We start from the raw sequence: 18,083 nt of genomic DNA, 5'->3' as shown, positions 1-18,083 counted from the left end.
GAATGAGGGTCAGCAGACTGAGGGTCAGTCTCAGCGGAGGGAGAGAGCAGCAGACTGAGGGTCAGTCTCAGCGGAGGGAGAGAGCAGCAGACTGAGGGTCAGTCTCAGCAGAGGGAGAGAGCAGCAGAATGAGGGTCAGCAGACTGAGGGTCAGTCTCAGCGGAGGGAGAGAGCAGCAGACTGAGGGTCAGTCTCAGCGGAGGGAGAGAGCAGCAGACTGAGGGTCCACCTCTCAACATCCCTCCACTCTCCCGTTCCTCCACTGAAACTGACCAAAAAGGGAAACCTTCCAGCTGTTGGCGAAACTCAAGTCGCACCACATTATTTCCACCTCATGCACACATTCATGTTGTTACTCCTATGAACAGAGACAGTGAAATATTCCATGATATTAAAAAAGACCCAAGCCGCTAATAATAACAAGCCTGTAGATACACTTTCCTACTCATTCATTACTGCTGCACTGCTTGTTGCAGAGCTGAGTGGAAATAGGAAGAAAGTGCATTTTATGGCTTATAAAAGTGTTGAATACAAAGTGTTGAATACAAAGTGTTGACAGGGCTGAGTAAGAACTTAAACATGGAGTCACTCATAAAAACAGCAGCTCTTTGCTGTAGTCGTTGACAGTCTCTCTCTAGTCCTGGTTTTAAATGTTCTGATATCTTTGCTGTAGTCTCTCTCTAGTCCTGGTTTTAAATGTTCTGATATCTTTGCTGTAGTCGTTGACAGTCTCTCTCTAGTCCTGGTTTTAAATGTTCTGATATCTTTGCTGTAGTCGTTGACAGTCTCTCTCTAGTCCTGGTTTTAAATGTTCTGATATCTTTGCTGTAGTCGTTGACAGTCTCTCTCTAGTCCTGGTTTTAAATGTTCTGATATCTTTGCTGTAGTCGTTGACAGTCTCTCTCTAGTCCTGGTTTTAAATGTTCTGATATCTTTGCTGTAGCTTTCTTGTACTGCAGACACGGTCATCTGAGCCATCCCATTGGCCAGCGGGAGGCCTATAGTGCACTTGATTTGCTCTCCGGGCCCGCCGGGAAAGAAGAGTTTGTACCTTCAGACAGATGAAATGTTTCAAAATGGCAACAGTTGGCCTGCCTGGCGCGCAGGGCAGCTGAATCAGGTGCAGCTACCACCAATAACCAAAGCCAAAAAAAATTATAGAAACGCAGGGCTTTATCGCTGTTTTTTTTACAGAAATGTATAGATTGACTAGGGATGCCTTGGAGATCCATTGTGATTGACCGGTGGGGACCACTGCTCTAGAAGGTTGAGTGAAGTTCAATCTCGTTCTCTCCGTGGAATGATATTTCTTCTGTGAGGCAGTCCCGCGGGAGCTGCGTGGTCTCAGGGCTACTGCGCGCAGCTTTGAGGGAACATTGCTTGTGAGTACCAGAAGTCCTCAAGAGAATAGTAAAACAACATTTTGTCGGTCCTCACTTGTAAAAAGGCTATTTTAGGTTTAGGGATTAGGTTTAGGGGTTAGAGAAAATAGGATTTTGAATGGGACTCAGTTGTTGGTCCCCAAAAAGTCTTCACAAGTTTAGTAAGACATAGCTGTGTGTGGACATGTTTAATCGACCAATGAAAAAATACATTTCTAGGGGGTTTAGGGTAAGGTTAGAATTAGTGTCCGTGTTAAAATTGGGGTAAGTGGTTGTGGGTTAAGTTTAGGTTTTGTGGTAAGGTTAGGTAGAATATGATTTTGAATGGGAATCAATTGTGTGTCCCCACAAGGATAGTTAAACAAGACTGTGTGTGTGTGTGTGTGTGTGTGTGTGTGTGTGTGTGTGTGTGTGTGTGTGTGCACGCGCTCCAGACATGTTTAACTACAAGAATAGTAAACAAAAACAAAAATTAGACCAACGAAAAATACTATTTCTAGGGGGTTTAGATTAAGGTTAGAATTAGTGTTAGTATTGGGGTAAGGGGTTGTGGGTTAGGAGATGGTGTTGGGGTATGGTTAGGGGTTAAGGAAATTAGGATTTAGAATGGGAATCAATTGTGTCCCCACAAGGTTAGTTAAACAAGACTGTGTGTGTTAAAGAGAAGTTTGTATAGTGGGGCTTCGCGATGATGTCATAGTGTTTCCACTGTGGTGAGTGTACATTCCTGGGCAATGAGACACCGCTGCAGCCGTGCCTGTGTGTTTTCTCTAGCTCTGTGTATACTCTGCCTTCAGTACACCTGATCTGGTATTGATCTGAATGTCCAGTTTTGAAGGAGGTCTGTTATTGATCTGAATGTCCAGTTTTGAAGGAGGTCTGTTATTGAACTGAATGTCCAGTTTTGAAGGAGGTCTGGTATTGAACTGAATGTCCAGTTTTGAAGGAGGTCTGTTATTGAACTGAATGTCCAGTTTTGAAGGAGGTCTGGTATTGAACTGAATGTCCAGTTTTGAAGGAGGTCTGGTATTGATCTGAATGTCCAGTTTTGAAGGAGGTCTGTTATTGATCTGAATGTCCAGTTTTGAAGGAGGTCTGGCATTGATCTGAATGTCCAGTTTTGAAGGAGGTCTGGCATTGATCTGAATGTCCAGTTTTGAAGGAGGTCTGTTATTGAACTGAATGTCCAGTTTTGAAGGAGGTCTGGTATTGAACTGAATGTCCAGTTTTGAAGGAGGTCTGGTATTGATCTGAATGTCCAGTTTTGAAGGAGGTCTGTTATTGATCTGAATGTCCAGTTTTGAAGGAGGTCTGGCATTGATCTGAATGTCCAGTTTTGAAGGAGGTCTGGCATTGATCTGAATGTCCAGTTTTGAAGGAGGTCTCTTATTGTGCCAATCCAAAAAGCCCCTCCTCATCCTCTTCCCCTCCAAAGAGTTCCCTCTCTTTTCTTCCATCTATAATGGACATTGCACCCTTCCCCCTCACTTCCCCCGTTCTCCCCATCCCTCACTTCCCCGTTCTCCCCATCCCCTCCCCCTTTCCCTCATCCCCTCTTCTCCTTTCCCTCATCCCTCTCTTCCCCCTCCCCTCCCCTTTTCCCAGCCTCTCCCCTTTCCCTCATCCCCTCTCTTCCCCCTTCTCCCCACCCCTCTCTTCCCCCTTCTCCCCACTCCCCCTCTCTTCCCCACTCCCCCTCTCTTCCCCCTTCTCCCCACTCCCTTTCTCCCCCACTCCCTCTCTCCCCCTTCTCCCCACTCCCTCTCTCCCTCCTTCTCTTCTCCCCCACTCCCTCTCTTCCCCCTTCTCCCCCACTCCCTCTCTTCCCCACTCCCCTCTCCCCTTCTCCCCACTCCCTCTCTTCCCCACTCCCCCTCTTCCCCTTCTCCCCCTCTTCCCCCTTCTCCCCCTCTTCCCCCTTCTCCCTCTCCCTCTCTTCTCCCCACTCCCTCTCTTCTCCCCACTCCCTCTCTTCTCCCCACTCCCTCTATTCCCCCTCCCCCTCTATTCCCCCTCTATTCCCCCTCCCCTTTTCCCTCATCCCCTCACTTCCCCGTTCTCCCCATCCCCTCACTTCCCCCGTTCTCCCCATCCCCTCACTTCCCCCGTTCTCCCCATCCCCTCCCCCTTTCCCTCATCCCCTCATCCCTCTTCTCCCTTTCCCTCATCCCCTCTCTTCCCCCTCCCCCTCCCCCTTTTCCCAGCCTCTCCCCCTTTCCCTCATCCCCTCTCTTCCCCCTTCTCCCCACCCCTCTCTTCCCCCTTCTCCCCACCCCTCTCTTCCCCCTTCTCCCCCTCCCCCTCTCTTCCCCACTCCCCCTCTCTCTCTCCCTCCTTCTCTTCTCCCCACTCCCTCTCTTCCCCCTTCTCCCCCTCCCTCTCTTCCCCCTTCTCCCCTTCTCCCTCTCTTCTCCCCTCTCCCTCTCTTCTCCCCCTCTTCTCCCCACTCCCTCTCTTCTCCCCACTCCCTCTCTTCTCCCCACTCCCTCTCTTCTCCCTCCCCTTTTCCCAGCCTCTCCCCTTTCCCTCATCCCTCTCTTCCCCCTTCTCCCCCTCCCTCTCTTCTCCCCACTCCCTCTCTTCTCCCTCCCCCTTTCCCTCATCCCTCTCTTCCCCTTCTCCCCACTCCCTCTCTCCCTCCTTCTCTTCTCCCCACTCCCTCTCTTCCCCCTTCTCCCCACTCCCTCTCTTCCCCACTCCCCCTCTCCCCCTTCTCCCCCACTCCTCTCTTCCCCACTCCCCCTCTTCCCCCTTCTCCCCCTCTTCCCCCTTCTCCCTCTCTTCTCCCCACTCCCCTCTTTCCCCACTCCCTCTCTTCTCCCCACTCCCTCTATTCCCCCTCCCCCTCTATTCCCCCTCTATTCCCCTCCCCTTTTCCCTCATCCCCTCTCTTCCCCCTTCTCCCCCTCCCTCTCTTCCCCCTTCTCCCCACTCCCTCTCTCCCTCCTTCTCTTCTCCCCACTCCCTCTCTTCCCCCTTCTCCCCACTCCTCTCTTCCCCCTCCCTCTCTTCCCCCTTCTCCCCCTCCCTCTCTTCCCCCTTCTCCCCTTCTCCCTCTCTTCTCCCCTCTCCCTCTCTTCTCCCCCTCTTCTCCCCACTCCCTCTCTTCTCCCCACTCCCTCTCTTCTCCCCACTCCCTCTCTTCTCCCTCCCCTTTTCCCAGCCTCTCCCCTTTCCCTCATCCCTCTCTTCCCCTTCTCCCCACTCCCTCTCTTCTCCCTCCCCCTTTCCCTCATCCCTCTCTTCCCCCTTCTCCCCACTCCCTCTCTCCCTCCTTCTCTTCTCCCCCACTCCCTCTCTTCCCCCTTCTCCCCCCACTCCCTCTCTTCCCCACTCCCCCTCTTCCCCCTTCTCCCCCTCTTCCCCCTTCTCCCCACTCCCTCCCTTATCCTCTCTTCTCCCCACTCCCTCTCTTCTCCCCACTCCCTCTCTTCTCCCCACTCCCTCTATTCCCCCTCCCCTCTATTCCCCTCTATTCCCCCTCCCCTTTTCCCTCATCCCTCTCTTCCCCCTTCTCCCCACCCCTCTCTTCCCCCTTCTCCCCACTCCTCCCCTTATCCCTCTCTTCTCCCCACTCCCTCTCTTCTCCCCACTCCCTCTCTTCTCCCCACTCCTCTCTTCTCCCCCTCCCTCTATTCCCCCTCCCTCTATTCCCCCTCTATTCCCCCCCCCTTTTCCCTCATCCCCTCTCTTCCCCTTCTCCCCACCCCCTCTCTTCCCCCTTCTCCCCACTCCTCCTCTTCCCCACTCCCCCTCTTCCCCCTTCTCCCCCACTCCCTCTCTTCCCCCCACTCCCTCTCTCCCTCCTTCTCTTCCCCCACTCCCTCTCTCCCTCCTTCTCTTCTCCCCACTCCCTCTCTCCCTCCTTCTCTTCTCCCCACTCCCTCTCTCCCTCCTTCTCTTCTCCCCACTCCCTCTCTTCCCCTTCTCCCCACTCCCTCTCTCCCTCCTTCTCTTCTCCCCACTCCCTCTCTTCCCCTTCTCCCCCACTCCCTCTCCTCCCCCTTCTCCCCACTCCCTCTCTTCCCCCTTCTCCCCACTCCCTCTCTTCCCCTTCTCCCTCTCTTCCCCTCTCCCCCTCCCTCTCTTCCCCCCACTCCCTCTCTTCCCCCACTCCCTCTCTTCCCCACCACTCCCTCTCTTCCCCACTCCCTCTCTTCCCCCTTCTCCCCACTCCCTCTCTTCCCCTTTCTCCCCACTCCCTCTCTTCCCCACTCCCTCTCTTCCCCCTTCTCCCCACTCCCTCTTCCACCCACTCCCTCTCTTCCCCCACTCCCTCTTCTTTCCCCCTCTTCCCCCTTCTCCCCCTTTCTCCCCCCACTCCCTCTCTTCCCCCCCACTCCCTCTCTCCCTCCTTCTCTTTCCCCCCACTCCCTCTCTCCCTCCTTCTCTTCTCCCCACTCCCTCTCTTCCCCTTCTCCCCACTCCCTCTCTCCCCACTCCCTCTCTTCCCCCTTCTCCCCACTCCCTCTCTTCCCCCTTCTCCCTCTCTTCCCCCTTCTCCCTCTCTTCTCCCCACTCCCTCTCTTCTCCCCACTCCCTCTCCCTCTCTTCTCCCCACTCCCTCTCTTCCCCCCACTCCCTCTCTTCCCCCACTCCCTCTCTTCCCCCACTCCCTCTCTTCCCCCCACTCCCTCTTCCCCCTTCTCCCTCTCTTCTCCCCACTCCCTCCCTCTCTTCTCCCCACTCCCTCCCTCTCTTCCCCCACTCCCTCTCTCCCCCACTCCCTCTCTTCCCCCACTCCCTCTCTTCCCCCTTCTCCCTCTCTTCCCCCTTCCCCCACTCCCTCTTCCCCTTCCTCCCCACTCCCTCTCTTCCCCCTTCTCCCCACTCCCTCTCTTCCCCTTCTCCCCCACTCCCTCTCTTCCCCCTTCTCCCCACTCCCTCTCTTCCCCCTCTCCCTCTTCTCCCCACTCCCTCTCTTCTCCCCCACTCCCTCTTCTCCCCCTCCCTCTCTTCCCCACTCCCTCTTCTCCCCACTCCCTCTCTTCCCCCCACTCCCTCTTCCCCTTCCCCACTCCCTCTTCCTCCCCACTCCCTCTCTTCCCCCTTCCCCACTCCCTCTCTTCCCCCTTCTCCCCCACTCCCTCTCTTCCCCACTCCCTCTCTTCCCCCTTCTCCTCTCTTCCCCTTCTCCCTCTCTTCCTCTTCCCCCTCTCTTCCTCTTCCCCCTTCTCCCCACTCCCTCTCTTCCCCCACTCCCTCTCTTCTCCCCTCTCTCTCTCTTCCCCCTTCTCCCCACTCCCTCTCTTCCCCCTTCTCCCCACTCCCTCTTCCCCCCCTCCCCTTCTCCCTCTCTTCCCCCTTCTCCCTCTCTTCCCCCACTCCCTCTTCCCCCACTCCCTCTCTTCCCCCTTCTCCCTCTCTTCCCCCTTCTCCCTCTCTTCCCCCCACTCCCTCTCTTCCCCACTCCCTCTCTTCTCCCCACTCCCTCTCTTCCCCCTTCCCCCACTCCCCCTCGTCCCCCTTCCCCCACTCCCTCTCTTCCCCCACTCCCTCTCTTCCCCCTTCCCCCTTCTCCCCACTCCCTCTCTTCCCCCTACTCCCTCTCTTCCCCCACTCCCTCTCTTCCCCCTTCCCCCACTCCCTCTCTTCCCCCACTCCCTCTCTTCCCCCTTCTCCCTCTCTTCCCCCTTCTCCCCACTCCCTCTCTTCCCCTTCTCCCTCTCTTCCCCCTTCCCCCCACTCCCTCTCTTCCCCCTCTCTTCCCCCTTCCCCCTTCCCCCACTCCCTCTCTTCCCCCTTCTCCCCACTCCCTCTCTTCCCCCTTCTCCCCACTCCCTCTCTTCTCCCCACTCCCTCTCTTCCCCCTTCCCCACTCCCTCTCTTCCCCCTTCCCCCCACTCCCCCTTCTCCCCACTCCCTCTCTTCCCCCACTCCCTCTCTTCCCCCTTTCCCACTCTTCCCCCCACTCCCTCTCTTCCCCCTTCTCCCCACTCCCCTCTCTTCCCCCTTCTCCCCACCCCCTCTCTTCCCCCTCTCCCTCTCTTCCCCCTTCTCCCCACTCCCTCTCTTCCCCTTCTCCCCACCCCCTCTTCCCCCTCTCCCTCTCTTCCCCCCTTCTCCCCACTCCCTCTCTTCCCCCTTCTCCCCACTCCCTCTCTTCCCCCTTCCCCCACTCCCCCTCGTCCCCCTTCTCCCCACTCCCCCTCCCTCTCGTCCCCCTTCTCCCCACTCCCTCTCGTCCCCCTTCTCCCCCTCTTCCCCACTCCCTCTCGTCCCCCTTCTCCCTCTCGTCCCCCTTTCCCCCTCTTCCCCCTTCTCCCCTCTCCCTCTCGTCCCCCTTCTCCCCCTCTTCCCCACTCCCTCTCGTCCCCCTTCTCCCCACTCCCTCTCGTCCCCCTTCTCCCCACTCCCTCTCGTCCCCCTTCTCCCCACTCCCTCTCGTCCCCCTTCTCCCCCTCTTCCCCACTCCCTCTCGTCCCCCTTCTCCCCCTCTTCCCCCTTCTCCCCTCTCCCTCTCGTCCCCCTTCTCCCTCTCGTCCCCCTTCTCCCCACTCCCTCTAATCCCCTTTCTCTTTTCATTCTCTCTCCTCCTTCCACATGACAAGGTTTCTCGCACCCCTGGGCTTCCAGGTTCAAAATATCATGATATAACACACTGTGTGTGGATGAGGGCCACTGTATGCACCAGACCATAGCATGATTATCCTGCCCTCCTGGAGGACGGACACACACAGCTCAGTCAGCAAGATTTAAAGGAGTAGCAGCAGAACCTCACTCAGAGAGGATGGCAGAGCAGGAGAAGAGCAGATGGTATTTATTGAAGACAAACACAGACACACACATAGCAAAACAAGCACACTGATCAGACACACGGCAGACAAAAATACATGTTATAAGATCACATCTAATTTAATCTTATCTAATGTAATTGCTCCTTACTGATTGACAGAGGAACAGAGGACACATGCTGCCTGTGTGTGTGTGTGTGTGTGTGTGTGTGTCTTTCATTAGAGAGATGTTTTAAAGGGGTGGACATATTTCATTATTAATGTGTGTGAGGTCACTGGGCCAGGGACAGTGTCTAAGTACACACTCTCTCTCTCACCTTGGGATCCAGAGTTAATGTGTATCAGGTCTTCATACACCATCAGAGTGGCAGCTCTCTCTGGTAGCAGCTCCAGACTGAGAGAGGAAAACACTAACACACACATTTCAGTCATTTTGACATTTCAGCAGACGCTTGGCGTTGCAAGCACCATGCTCTACCAACTGAGCCACATGGGACCCACCACAGTCACTCATTTATTCATCACAATAACCCACCCTGTGGCTCATTTTTATTCTCACTAATAAAAGGTCAACTATTGAATTTTGGTTTTCCTCCATTCCATTTTCCTCCAACTCCATTCTAAACCTAGTGGTTTCTTTATTTTCTAGCATTGTGGTTTGTAGAATTTTTTTTTTTAAAGATCTTACTTGATTAGTTTAAATCTCTAGCTTTCCCTTTTCCATTCTCTGTGATCTGCCTCGACTATTAAAGCCTTGGATGGTGTTTTTCATAGCGCCCTTCGTTTTATCACAGGAGACAGTTTAATTACTCAACACTGTATTCTTCATCAAAAGGTTCTCTGTAGAATCACTACAGTCTTTTCGTTTACAAAGCCCTGCTCCACAAACTCCCGACTTACCTTAGCTAACATCACTATTAAGACTTAAAATGACAAGTTCTTAAACCTGTTCACAGGGTTGGTTAACTCTGGAGACTCCTTTGGTAAATCAGCCTTTCATTTCCTTGCACCGTACGTGTGGAATGATCTACAATACACTTTAAAATGGGAGGAATTGGTGCCTCTAGGTCATGTCAGACGGTTGTAAAGGGACCTTTTTACAGAAGAATGTGTCTTTTTTTTAACGTGTTTTGCTTTTTGTGTATTTTATTGTGTATATGAATGTGTAGTTAAATGTGTTTATTGTATTTTGATGTGTATTGTGGTGCTATACAGGGCTCACCTGGAAGAGAGACCTTGACTCCCTGTCTATATAAAGAGATGCTGGTCTCAGCATTGACTCCCTGTCTAAATAAAGAGACCTTGGTCTCAGCATTGACTCCCTGTCTAAATAAAGAGACGCTGGTCTCGGCATTGACTCCGTCTAAATAAAGAGACGCTGGTCTCGGCATTGACTCCGTCTAAATAAAGAGACCTTGGTCTCGGCATTGACTCCCAGTCTAAATAAAGAGACCTTGGTCTCGGCATTGACTCCCAGTCTAAATAAAGAGACCTTGGTCTCGGCATTGACTCCCAGTCTAAATAAAGAGACCTTGGTCTCGGCATTGACTCCCAGTCTAAATAAAGAGACCTTGGTCTCAGCATTGACTCACTGTCTCAGCATTGACTCACTGTCTCAGCATTGACTCACTGTCTCAGCATTGACTCACTGTCAAAATAAAGAGACGCGGGTCTCAGCATTGACTCAGTCTAAATAAAGAGACGCTGGTCTCAGCATTGACTCCCTGTCAAAATAAAGAGATGCTGATCCCAGCATTGACTCCCTGTCTCAGCATCGACTCCCTGTCTAAATAAAGAGACGCTGGTCTCAGCATTGACTCCCAGTCTAAATAAAGAGACGCTGGTCTCAGCATTGACTCCCTATCTATATAAAGATATGCTGGTCTCAGCATGGACTCCCAATCTAAATAAAGAGACGCTGGTTTCAGCATTGACTCCCTGTCTAAAGAGACGCTGGTCTCAGCATGGACTCCCAATCTAAATAAAGAGACGCTGGTTTCAGCACTGACTCCCAATCTAAATAAAGAGACGCTGGTTTCAGCATTAACTCTCTGTCTAAAGAGACGCTGGTCTCAGCATGGACTGCCAATCTAAATAAACAGACACTGGTTTCAGCATTGACTCCCAATCTAAATAAAGAGACGCTGGTTTCAGCATTGACTCCCTGTCTAAATAGACGCTGGTTTCAGCATTGTCAAAGACTCCAGCCACCTTAGTCATAGACTCTTCTCTCTGCTACTGCACGGCAAGTCTAGGTCCAAGAGGCTTCTAAACAGCTTCTACCCCCAAGCCATAAGACTCTAATCAAATGGCTACCCAGACTATTTGCATTACCCCCCCCCCTTTTATACCGCTGCTACTCTCTGTTATTATTTAAGCATAGTCACTTTATTAACTCTAACTACATGTAGATATTGCCTCAATTACCTCAACTAACCGGTGCCCCCGCACATTGACTCTGTACCGGTACCCCCTGTATATGGTCTCACTATTGTTATTTTACTGCTGCTCTTTAACTACTTGTTACTTCTATTTCTTATTCTTATTTGTATTTTTTTAACTGCATTGTTGGTTAGGGGCTTGTAAGTATGCATTTCACTGTAAGTTCTACACTTGTTGTATTGGGAGCATGTGACTAATAAAAGTTGATTTGGCTCCCTGTCTAAATAAAGAGACCTTGGTCTCAGCATTGACTACCTGTCAAAACAAAGACTGAATAAAAATCAGAAAGACAAAAGTTCTCCTCTTTCCTCTGTCTTCCTGTCACTCCTCCTCTCCTCTCTCTCCGTCACTCCTCCTCTCCGTCACTCCTCCTCTCCCCTCTCTCCGTCACTCCTCCACTCCCCTCTCTGTCACTCCTCCACTCCCCTCTCTCCGTCACTCCTCCACTCTCCGTCACTCCTCCTCTCCCCGTCACTCCTCCTCTCTCCGTCACTCCTCCTTTCCCCTCTCTCAGTCACTCCTCCTTTCCTCTCTCTCCGTCACTCCTCCTTTCCTCTCACTCCTCCTTTCCTCTCTCTCCATCACTCCTCCTTTCCTCTCTCTCCGTCACTCCTCCTTTCCTCTCTCTCCGTCACTCCTCCTTTCCCCTCTCTCCGTCACTCCTCCTTTCCCTCTCTCCGTCACTCCTCCTTTCCCCTCTCTCCGTCACTCCTCCTTTCCCCTCTCCCCGTCACTCCTCCTTTCCCCTCTCCCCGTCACTCCTCCTTTCCCCTCTCCCCGTCCTCCTCCTTTCCTCTCTCTCCGTCACTCCTCCTTTCCTCTCTCTCCGTCACTCCTCCTTTCCTCTCTCTCCGTCACTCCTCCTTTCCTCTCTCTCCGTCACTCCTCCTTTCCTCTCTCTCCGTCACTCCTCCTTTCCTCTCTCTCCGTCACTCCTCCTTTCCTCTCTCTCCGTCACTCCTCCTTTCCTCTCTCTCCGTCACTCCTCCTTTCCTCTCTCTCCGTCACTCCTCCTTTCCTCTCTCTCCGTCACTCCTCCTTTCCTCTCTCTCCGTCACTCCTCCTTTCCCCTCTCTCCGTCACTCCTCCTTTCCCCTCTCTCCGTCACTCCTCCTTTCCTCTCTCTCCGTCACTCCTCCTTTCCTCTCTCTCCATCACTCCTCCTTTCCTCTGTCACTCCTAAATTGCCCAGTGCTGATAAGCATGTGTGTGTGAACAATCTGAAAGTGTTGTGTGAGGATAATGGGGGTGGTCACTTATTATAATAAAGCTGTAATGGGGCACCCTCATTATCCTCACACACCACTTTCAGATTGTGTGTGTGTGTGTGTGTGTGTGTGTGTGTGTGTGTGTGTGTGTGTGTGTGTGTGTGTGTGTGTGTGTGTGTGTGTGAACATACACACAGTAGATTTTACTACTTTGACCTACCGGGCAGTCTGGTGGGTCTCCAGGGGGCGGAATTTGGCACGTAGCCCTGTCTGGTTGCTGTGACAACCAGCAGGGTTCCAAGGCGGTAGGGAAAACGCAGGTAGGCATTGCCGTCGGCAGCTGAGGTCTCTGTGGTTACAGGGGTGTGGTTGGCGAAGAGCTCGATGGTGGCTCCGCCCAGGGGCTGGTGGGTGCTGGCATCACTCAGGTGAACCTTCAGAGTCACCTCTACACAGAGAGAGTGTGAGAGTTACACACTCGGCTAAGTAAGCATCAGTGATGTAAAATAAGATAAGTTTTTAAAAAAATACTTGAAAGTACTACTTTTTTGGGGTAACTTTTACTTCACTACATTCCCAAAGAAAATAACATACTTTTTACTCCACACATTTTGACTGACACCCCAAAGTACTCATTACATTTGGAATGCTCAGCAGGACATGAAAATGGTCCTATTCACACATGTATTAAGACCATCCTTTGTCGTCATCCCTACTGCCTCTGATCTGGCAGACTCAATAAACAGAAATTCTTCATTTGTAAATTATGTCTGCGTGTTGTACTGTGCCCCTGGCTATAAATGTAAAAAAGAAGAGAATTGTGCCATCTGGTTCGCTTAATATAAGGAATTTATCATTTTACTTTTGATACTTAAGTGTATTTAAAACCAAATACTTTTACTCAAGTAGTATTTAGTGGGTGACTTTCACATTTACTTGAGTCTTTTTCTATGAAAATATCTGTACTTTTACTCAAGTATGACAATCGGGTACTTTCCCCACCACTGGTAAGCACCACACAGACTCAGGCTCGTCACTCTAATTGTCTGTAATTAGTTGGCCTTCAATCTCTAACCAGTCCCATTTCATCTGAAAATGAACCAACTTAGCCGAATGAAGCGTATCAATGTCCAGTCCAACAGAAAATGAATCCTAGAGCAGAGCCTATGATATAGCCTAGGCATATACAGTCGGAAGTTTACATACACCTTAGCCAGATACATTTAAACTCAGTTTCACAATTCCTGACAGTTAATCATGGTAAAAATTCCCTGTCTTAGGTCAGTTAGGATCACCACTTAGTAGAGAGAATGATTCATTTCAGCTTTTATTTCATCACATTCCCAGTGGGTCAGAAGTTTACATACACTCATTTAGTATTTGGTAGCATTGCCTTTACATTTTTTTACTTTGTCAAATGTTTTGGGTAGCCTTCCACAAGCATCCCACAATAAGTTGGATGAATTTTGGCCCATTCCTCCAGAGCTGGTGTAACAGAGTCAGGTTTATAGGCCTCCTTGCTCACACACGCTTTTTCAGTTCTGCCCACAAATTTTCTATGGGATTGAGGTCAGGGCTTTGTGATGGCCACTCATTTTTTCAACCACTCCACAAATTTCTTGTTAACAAACTATAGTTTTGGCAAATTGGTTAGGACATCTACTTTGTGCATGACAAGTCATTTTTCCAACAATTGTTTACTGACAGATTATTCCACAATTCCAGTGGGTCAGAAGTTTACATACACTAAGTTGACTGTGCCTTTATACAGCTTGGAAAATTCTAGAAAATTATTTGATGGCTTTAGAAGCTTCTGATAGGCTAATTGACATCATTTGAGTCAAATCGAGGTGTACCTGTGGATGTATTTCAAGTCCTACCTTCAAACTCAGTGCTTCTTTGCTTGACATCATGGGAAAATCAAAAGAAATCAGCCAAGACCTCAGAAAAATAATTGTAGACCTCCACAAGTCTGGTTCATCCTTGGGAGCAATTTCCAAACGCCTGAAGGTACCAAGTTCATCTGTACAAACAATAGTACGCAAGTATAAAAACCATGGGACCACGCAGCCATCATACTGCTCAGGAAGGAAGGGAAGTTCTGTCTCCTAGAGATGAACGTACTTTGGTGCTAAAAGTGCAAATCAATCCCAGAACAACAGCAAAGGACCTTGTGAAGATGCTGGAGGAAACAGGTACAAAAGTATCTATATCCACAGTAAAACAAGTTCTATGTCGACATAACCTGAAAGGTCGCTCAGCAAGGAAGAAGCCACTGCTCCAAAACTACCATAAAAAAGCCAGACTATGGTTTGCAACTGCACATGGGGACAAAGATCGTACTTTTTGGAGAAATGTCCTCTGGTCAGATGAAACAAAAAATAGAACTGTTTGGCCATAATGAACATCGTTGTGTTTGGAGGAAAAATGAGGAGCCTTGCAAGCCGAGGAACACCATCCCAACTGTGAAGCACGGGGGTGGCAGCATCATGTTGTGGGGGTGCTTTGCTGCAGGAGGGACTGGTGCACTTCACAAAATAGATGGCATCATGAGGAGGGAAAATTATGTGGATATATTGAAGAAACATCTTAAGACCTCAGTCAGGAAGTTAAAGCTTGGTCGCAAATGGGTCTTCGAAATGGACAATGACCCCAAGCATACTTCCAAAGTTGTGGCAAAATGGCTTAAGGACAACAAAGTCAAGGTATTGGAGTGGCCATCACAAAGCCCTGACCTCAATCCTATAGAACATTTGTGGGCAGAACTGAAAAAGTGTGTGCGAGCAAGGAGGCCTACAAACCTGACTCAGATACACCAGCTCTGTCAGGAAGAATGGGCCAAAATTCACCCAACTTATTGTGGGAAGCTTGTGGAAGGCTACCCAAAACGTTTGACCCAAGTTCAACAATTTAAAGGCAATGCTACCAAATACTAATTGAGTGTATGTAAACTTCTGACGCACTGGGAATGTGATGAAAGAAATAAAAGCTGAAAGAAATAATTCTCTCTACTATTATTCTGAGATTGCACATTCTTAAAATAAAGTGGTGATCCTAACTGACCTAAGTCAGGGAATTCTTACTAGGATTAAATGTCAGGAATTGTGAAAAACTGAGTTTAAATGTATTTGGCTAAGGTGTATATAAACTTCCGACTTCAACTGTATATATACACAGTAGTCAGGATAAGCTTTCTGACTCAGTCACATTTGACATTGGCAGTTAACAGCCAATCACAGTGAGTGGCCAAAAGCATATTTCCTGGTTACCAGCCAATAGCAAGGCTCTGTCAAAACAATGGGACCTTTCGCTGTTTCTTGATGCCTGAGGAAGGAAATCTCTGAGCACACATCTCCTTTATTACTGTCATACACTTTCCTGGAAACTGCTGAATAACATACTTCCATTAAACCATTAACTCCGTTGGATAGCAGAGCATTGTAAAGCTGGCCACACACCCACCCACACACACACACACACACACACCTAGTTCATGCAGTGCCAGAGCTAAACTGGACAGAGCAACAACCAATTCTCTCAAGTGGAACACCCACACTGGCCAAGCTTATCTAGGCTAGACCTTTGTTAGGGCCCTATAAAATCTGTTGAATTTAAAAATATATATATTATAATAATTTCAACTTTATTTAACTAGGTAGGTCAGTTATTTACAACTGCAACCTGGCCAAGATAAAGCAATGCAGTACAACAAAAAACAACAGAGTTACACATAGGAGAAACAAAAGTACAGTCAATAACAATATAAAAGTCTATATACAATGTGTGTAAATGGAGTAAGGAGGCAATAAATAGACCAGAGTAGTGAAGTAATTACAATTTAGCAAATTAACACTGGAGTGATAGATGAGCAGATGATGATGTGCAAGTAGAGATACTGGTGTGTAAAAGAGCAGAAAAGTAAATAAAAACAATATGGGGATGAGGTTGGTAGTAGGGTGATTGATTACGTTTATTTTTTCCCCCCAAATTCCGTTTGTTTTTCCGTTTTTTCAGGTTCACTCTCAAAATTGCACTTTTTTAATAGAAAAAACTAATAAATCGGAGGTCTGGGAGTTTTTGGTGGAAATTAGGATTTTTTTGGTGTAGATAACCTTTCATTCCAGTGAGCACCTAAGGTTTTTTGTAGCCACATGTGATGGTAGAGTTTACAAAACAAATACACACTGGGTTGATGAAATAGCCCTGATATCATTCTGCCAGGGAAGCTAGGATACTTTGTAGTTAACATTTCATTGAGAAGTTTTTTGGGAGCCTTTCCATCTACCAGAAGACTGTTTTCATTAGCATCATCGCTAACCGCTACACAAAGTGGTAGCTGAAAGCACCGCATATACACAGACAGGGGTATTCTGGAATGGGAGACAGATGGCGAAACCCCAAGTTTCACAAAAGAAATCCAAGTATTTAGAACACTTTAGTTTCAGTGAGCGTGAGTTAACCTTGGCAAGGTAACAGGTCAGGCCAGAACGCTAACCTTTATCACTGTGGCGAAAGGCACTGTGCATGAGTCAAACGGTGTGAGTGAGTGAGACAGAGGACAACCAGAAAAAGAGAGCTAGACCTTTAAAAACAGAGTATGCACACAGACACACACAGACACACACACACACACACACACACACACCCATTTCAGCTTGTTTCATAAAGGAGCTTGGCTAACAGCTTAACGGTGACTTGGTACCAACACTAAACAAATGTCTGGTCTGGCAGGTTATGTAAACAACAGTAATGTGTGCTAATGGATAACAAGGATACTTTAGCCATACTTCATCACTGAAATAAGTAGCAGCTCAGTCTAGTAGTCACCGACAGCAAGAGGAACAATTCATTTCATCAACTCAAGACACACACCTTCCTCATCTCTCTGCTATTACACTATCTACTTACTCATGCGCCCTATACATGCACATGCACTCACGCAAGCACACCCTCACACACCCTCTCACAAACCCCGTCTCACACACCCCCTCTCACAAACCCTGTCTCACACACCCCCTCTCACAAACCCTGTCTCACACACCCCCTCTCAGAAACCCTGTCCATGCCCCCCTCTCACAAACCCTGTCCATACCCCCTCTCACAAACCCTGTCTCACACACCCCCTCCCCCAAACCCTGTCTCACACCCCCTCCCCCTCTCACAAACCCCGTCTCACACACCCCCTCTCACAAACCCTGTCTCACACACCCCCTCTCACAAACCCTGTCTCACACACCCCCTCTCACAAACCCTGTCCATACCCCCCTCTCACAAACCCTGTCTCACACACCCCCTCCCCAAACCCTGTCTCACACCCCCTCCCCTCTCACAAACCCTGTCTCACACACACACCCCTCTCCCTCTCACAAACACTGTCCATACCCCCCTCTCACAAACCCTGTCTCACACCCCCTCTCACAAACCCTGTCCATACCCCCCTCTCACAAACCCTGTCTCACCCCCTCCCCTCTCACAAACCCTGTCCACACCCCCTCCCCCTCTCACAAACCCTGTCTCACACCCTCCCCAAACCCTGTCTCACCCCTCCCCCTCCCACAAACCCTGTCTCACACCCCCCCCCCTCCCACAAACCCTGTCTCACACCCCCTCCCCCTCTCACAAACCCTGTCTCACACCCCCTCCCCCTCTCACAAACCCTGTCTCACACCCCTCCCCTCTCACAAACCCTGTCTCACACACACCCCCTCCTCTCACAAACCCTGTCTCACACACACCCCCTCTCCCTCTCACAAACCCTGTCTCACACCCCCTCTCACAAACCCTGTCCATACCCCCTCTCACAAACCCTGTCTCACACCCCCTCCCCCCTCTCACAAACCCTGTCTCACACCCCCTCCCCTCTCACAAACCCTGTCTACACCCCTCTCACAAACCCTGTCCATACCCCCTCTCACAAACCCTGTCCATACCCCCTCTCACAAACCCTGTCCATGCCCCCTCTCACAAACCCTGTCCATACCCCCCTCTCACAAACCCTGTCCACACCCCCTCCCCTCTCACAAACCCTGTCCACACCCCCTCCCTCTCACAAACCCTGTCTCACACCCCCTCCCCTCTCACAAACCCTGTCTCACACCCCTCCCCTCTCACCCCCTCCTCACACAAACCCTGTCCATGCCCCCCCTCTCACAAACCCTGTCCACACCCCCTACCCCTCTCACAAACCCTGTCCCACCCCCTCCCCTCTCACAAACCCTGTCCACACCCCCTCCCCTCTCACAAACCCTGTCCACACCCCCCTCTCACAAACCCTGTCCACACCCCCTCTCACAAACCCTGTCCACACCCCTCTCACA

General features: G+C 50.3%; 1 protein-coding gene across 2 annotated transcripts in view; it reads right to left on the bottom strand.

Annotated features, from left to right (window-relative positions):
- fam171a1 (family with sequence similarity 171 member A1) overlaps positions 1-18,083 on the bottom strand; it is a 49,427-nt gene that overhangs the window by 19,160 nt on the left and 12,184 nt on the right. The window contains exons 2-3 of one of the 2 annotated variants that reach the window (XM_042306924.1): positions 11,987-12,214; positions 8,434-8,526 (exon numbers count right to left, since the gene is read on the bottom strand). In XM_042306924.1, coding sequence (XP_042162858.1) covers positions 8,434-8,526; positions 11,987-12,214 — 321 coding nt within the window. The remainder of the gene's footprint in view (positions 1-8,433; positions 8,527-11,986; positions 12,215-18,083) is intronic. The other variant, XM_042306926.1, reaches the window with a different exon arrangement.

This window comes from Oncorhynchus tshawytscha, linkage group LG03 (genome assembly GCF_018296145.1).
Source record: "Oncorhynchus tshawytscha isolate Ot180627B linkage group LG03, Otsh_v2.0, whole genome shotgun sequence".
Taxonomy (NCBI): Eukaryota; Metazoa; Chordata; class Actinopteri; order Salmoniformes; family Salmonidae; genus Oncorhynchus; species Oncorhynchus tshawytscha.
This window is presented reverse-complemented; position numbering and strand designations above follow the sequence as displayed.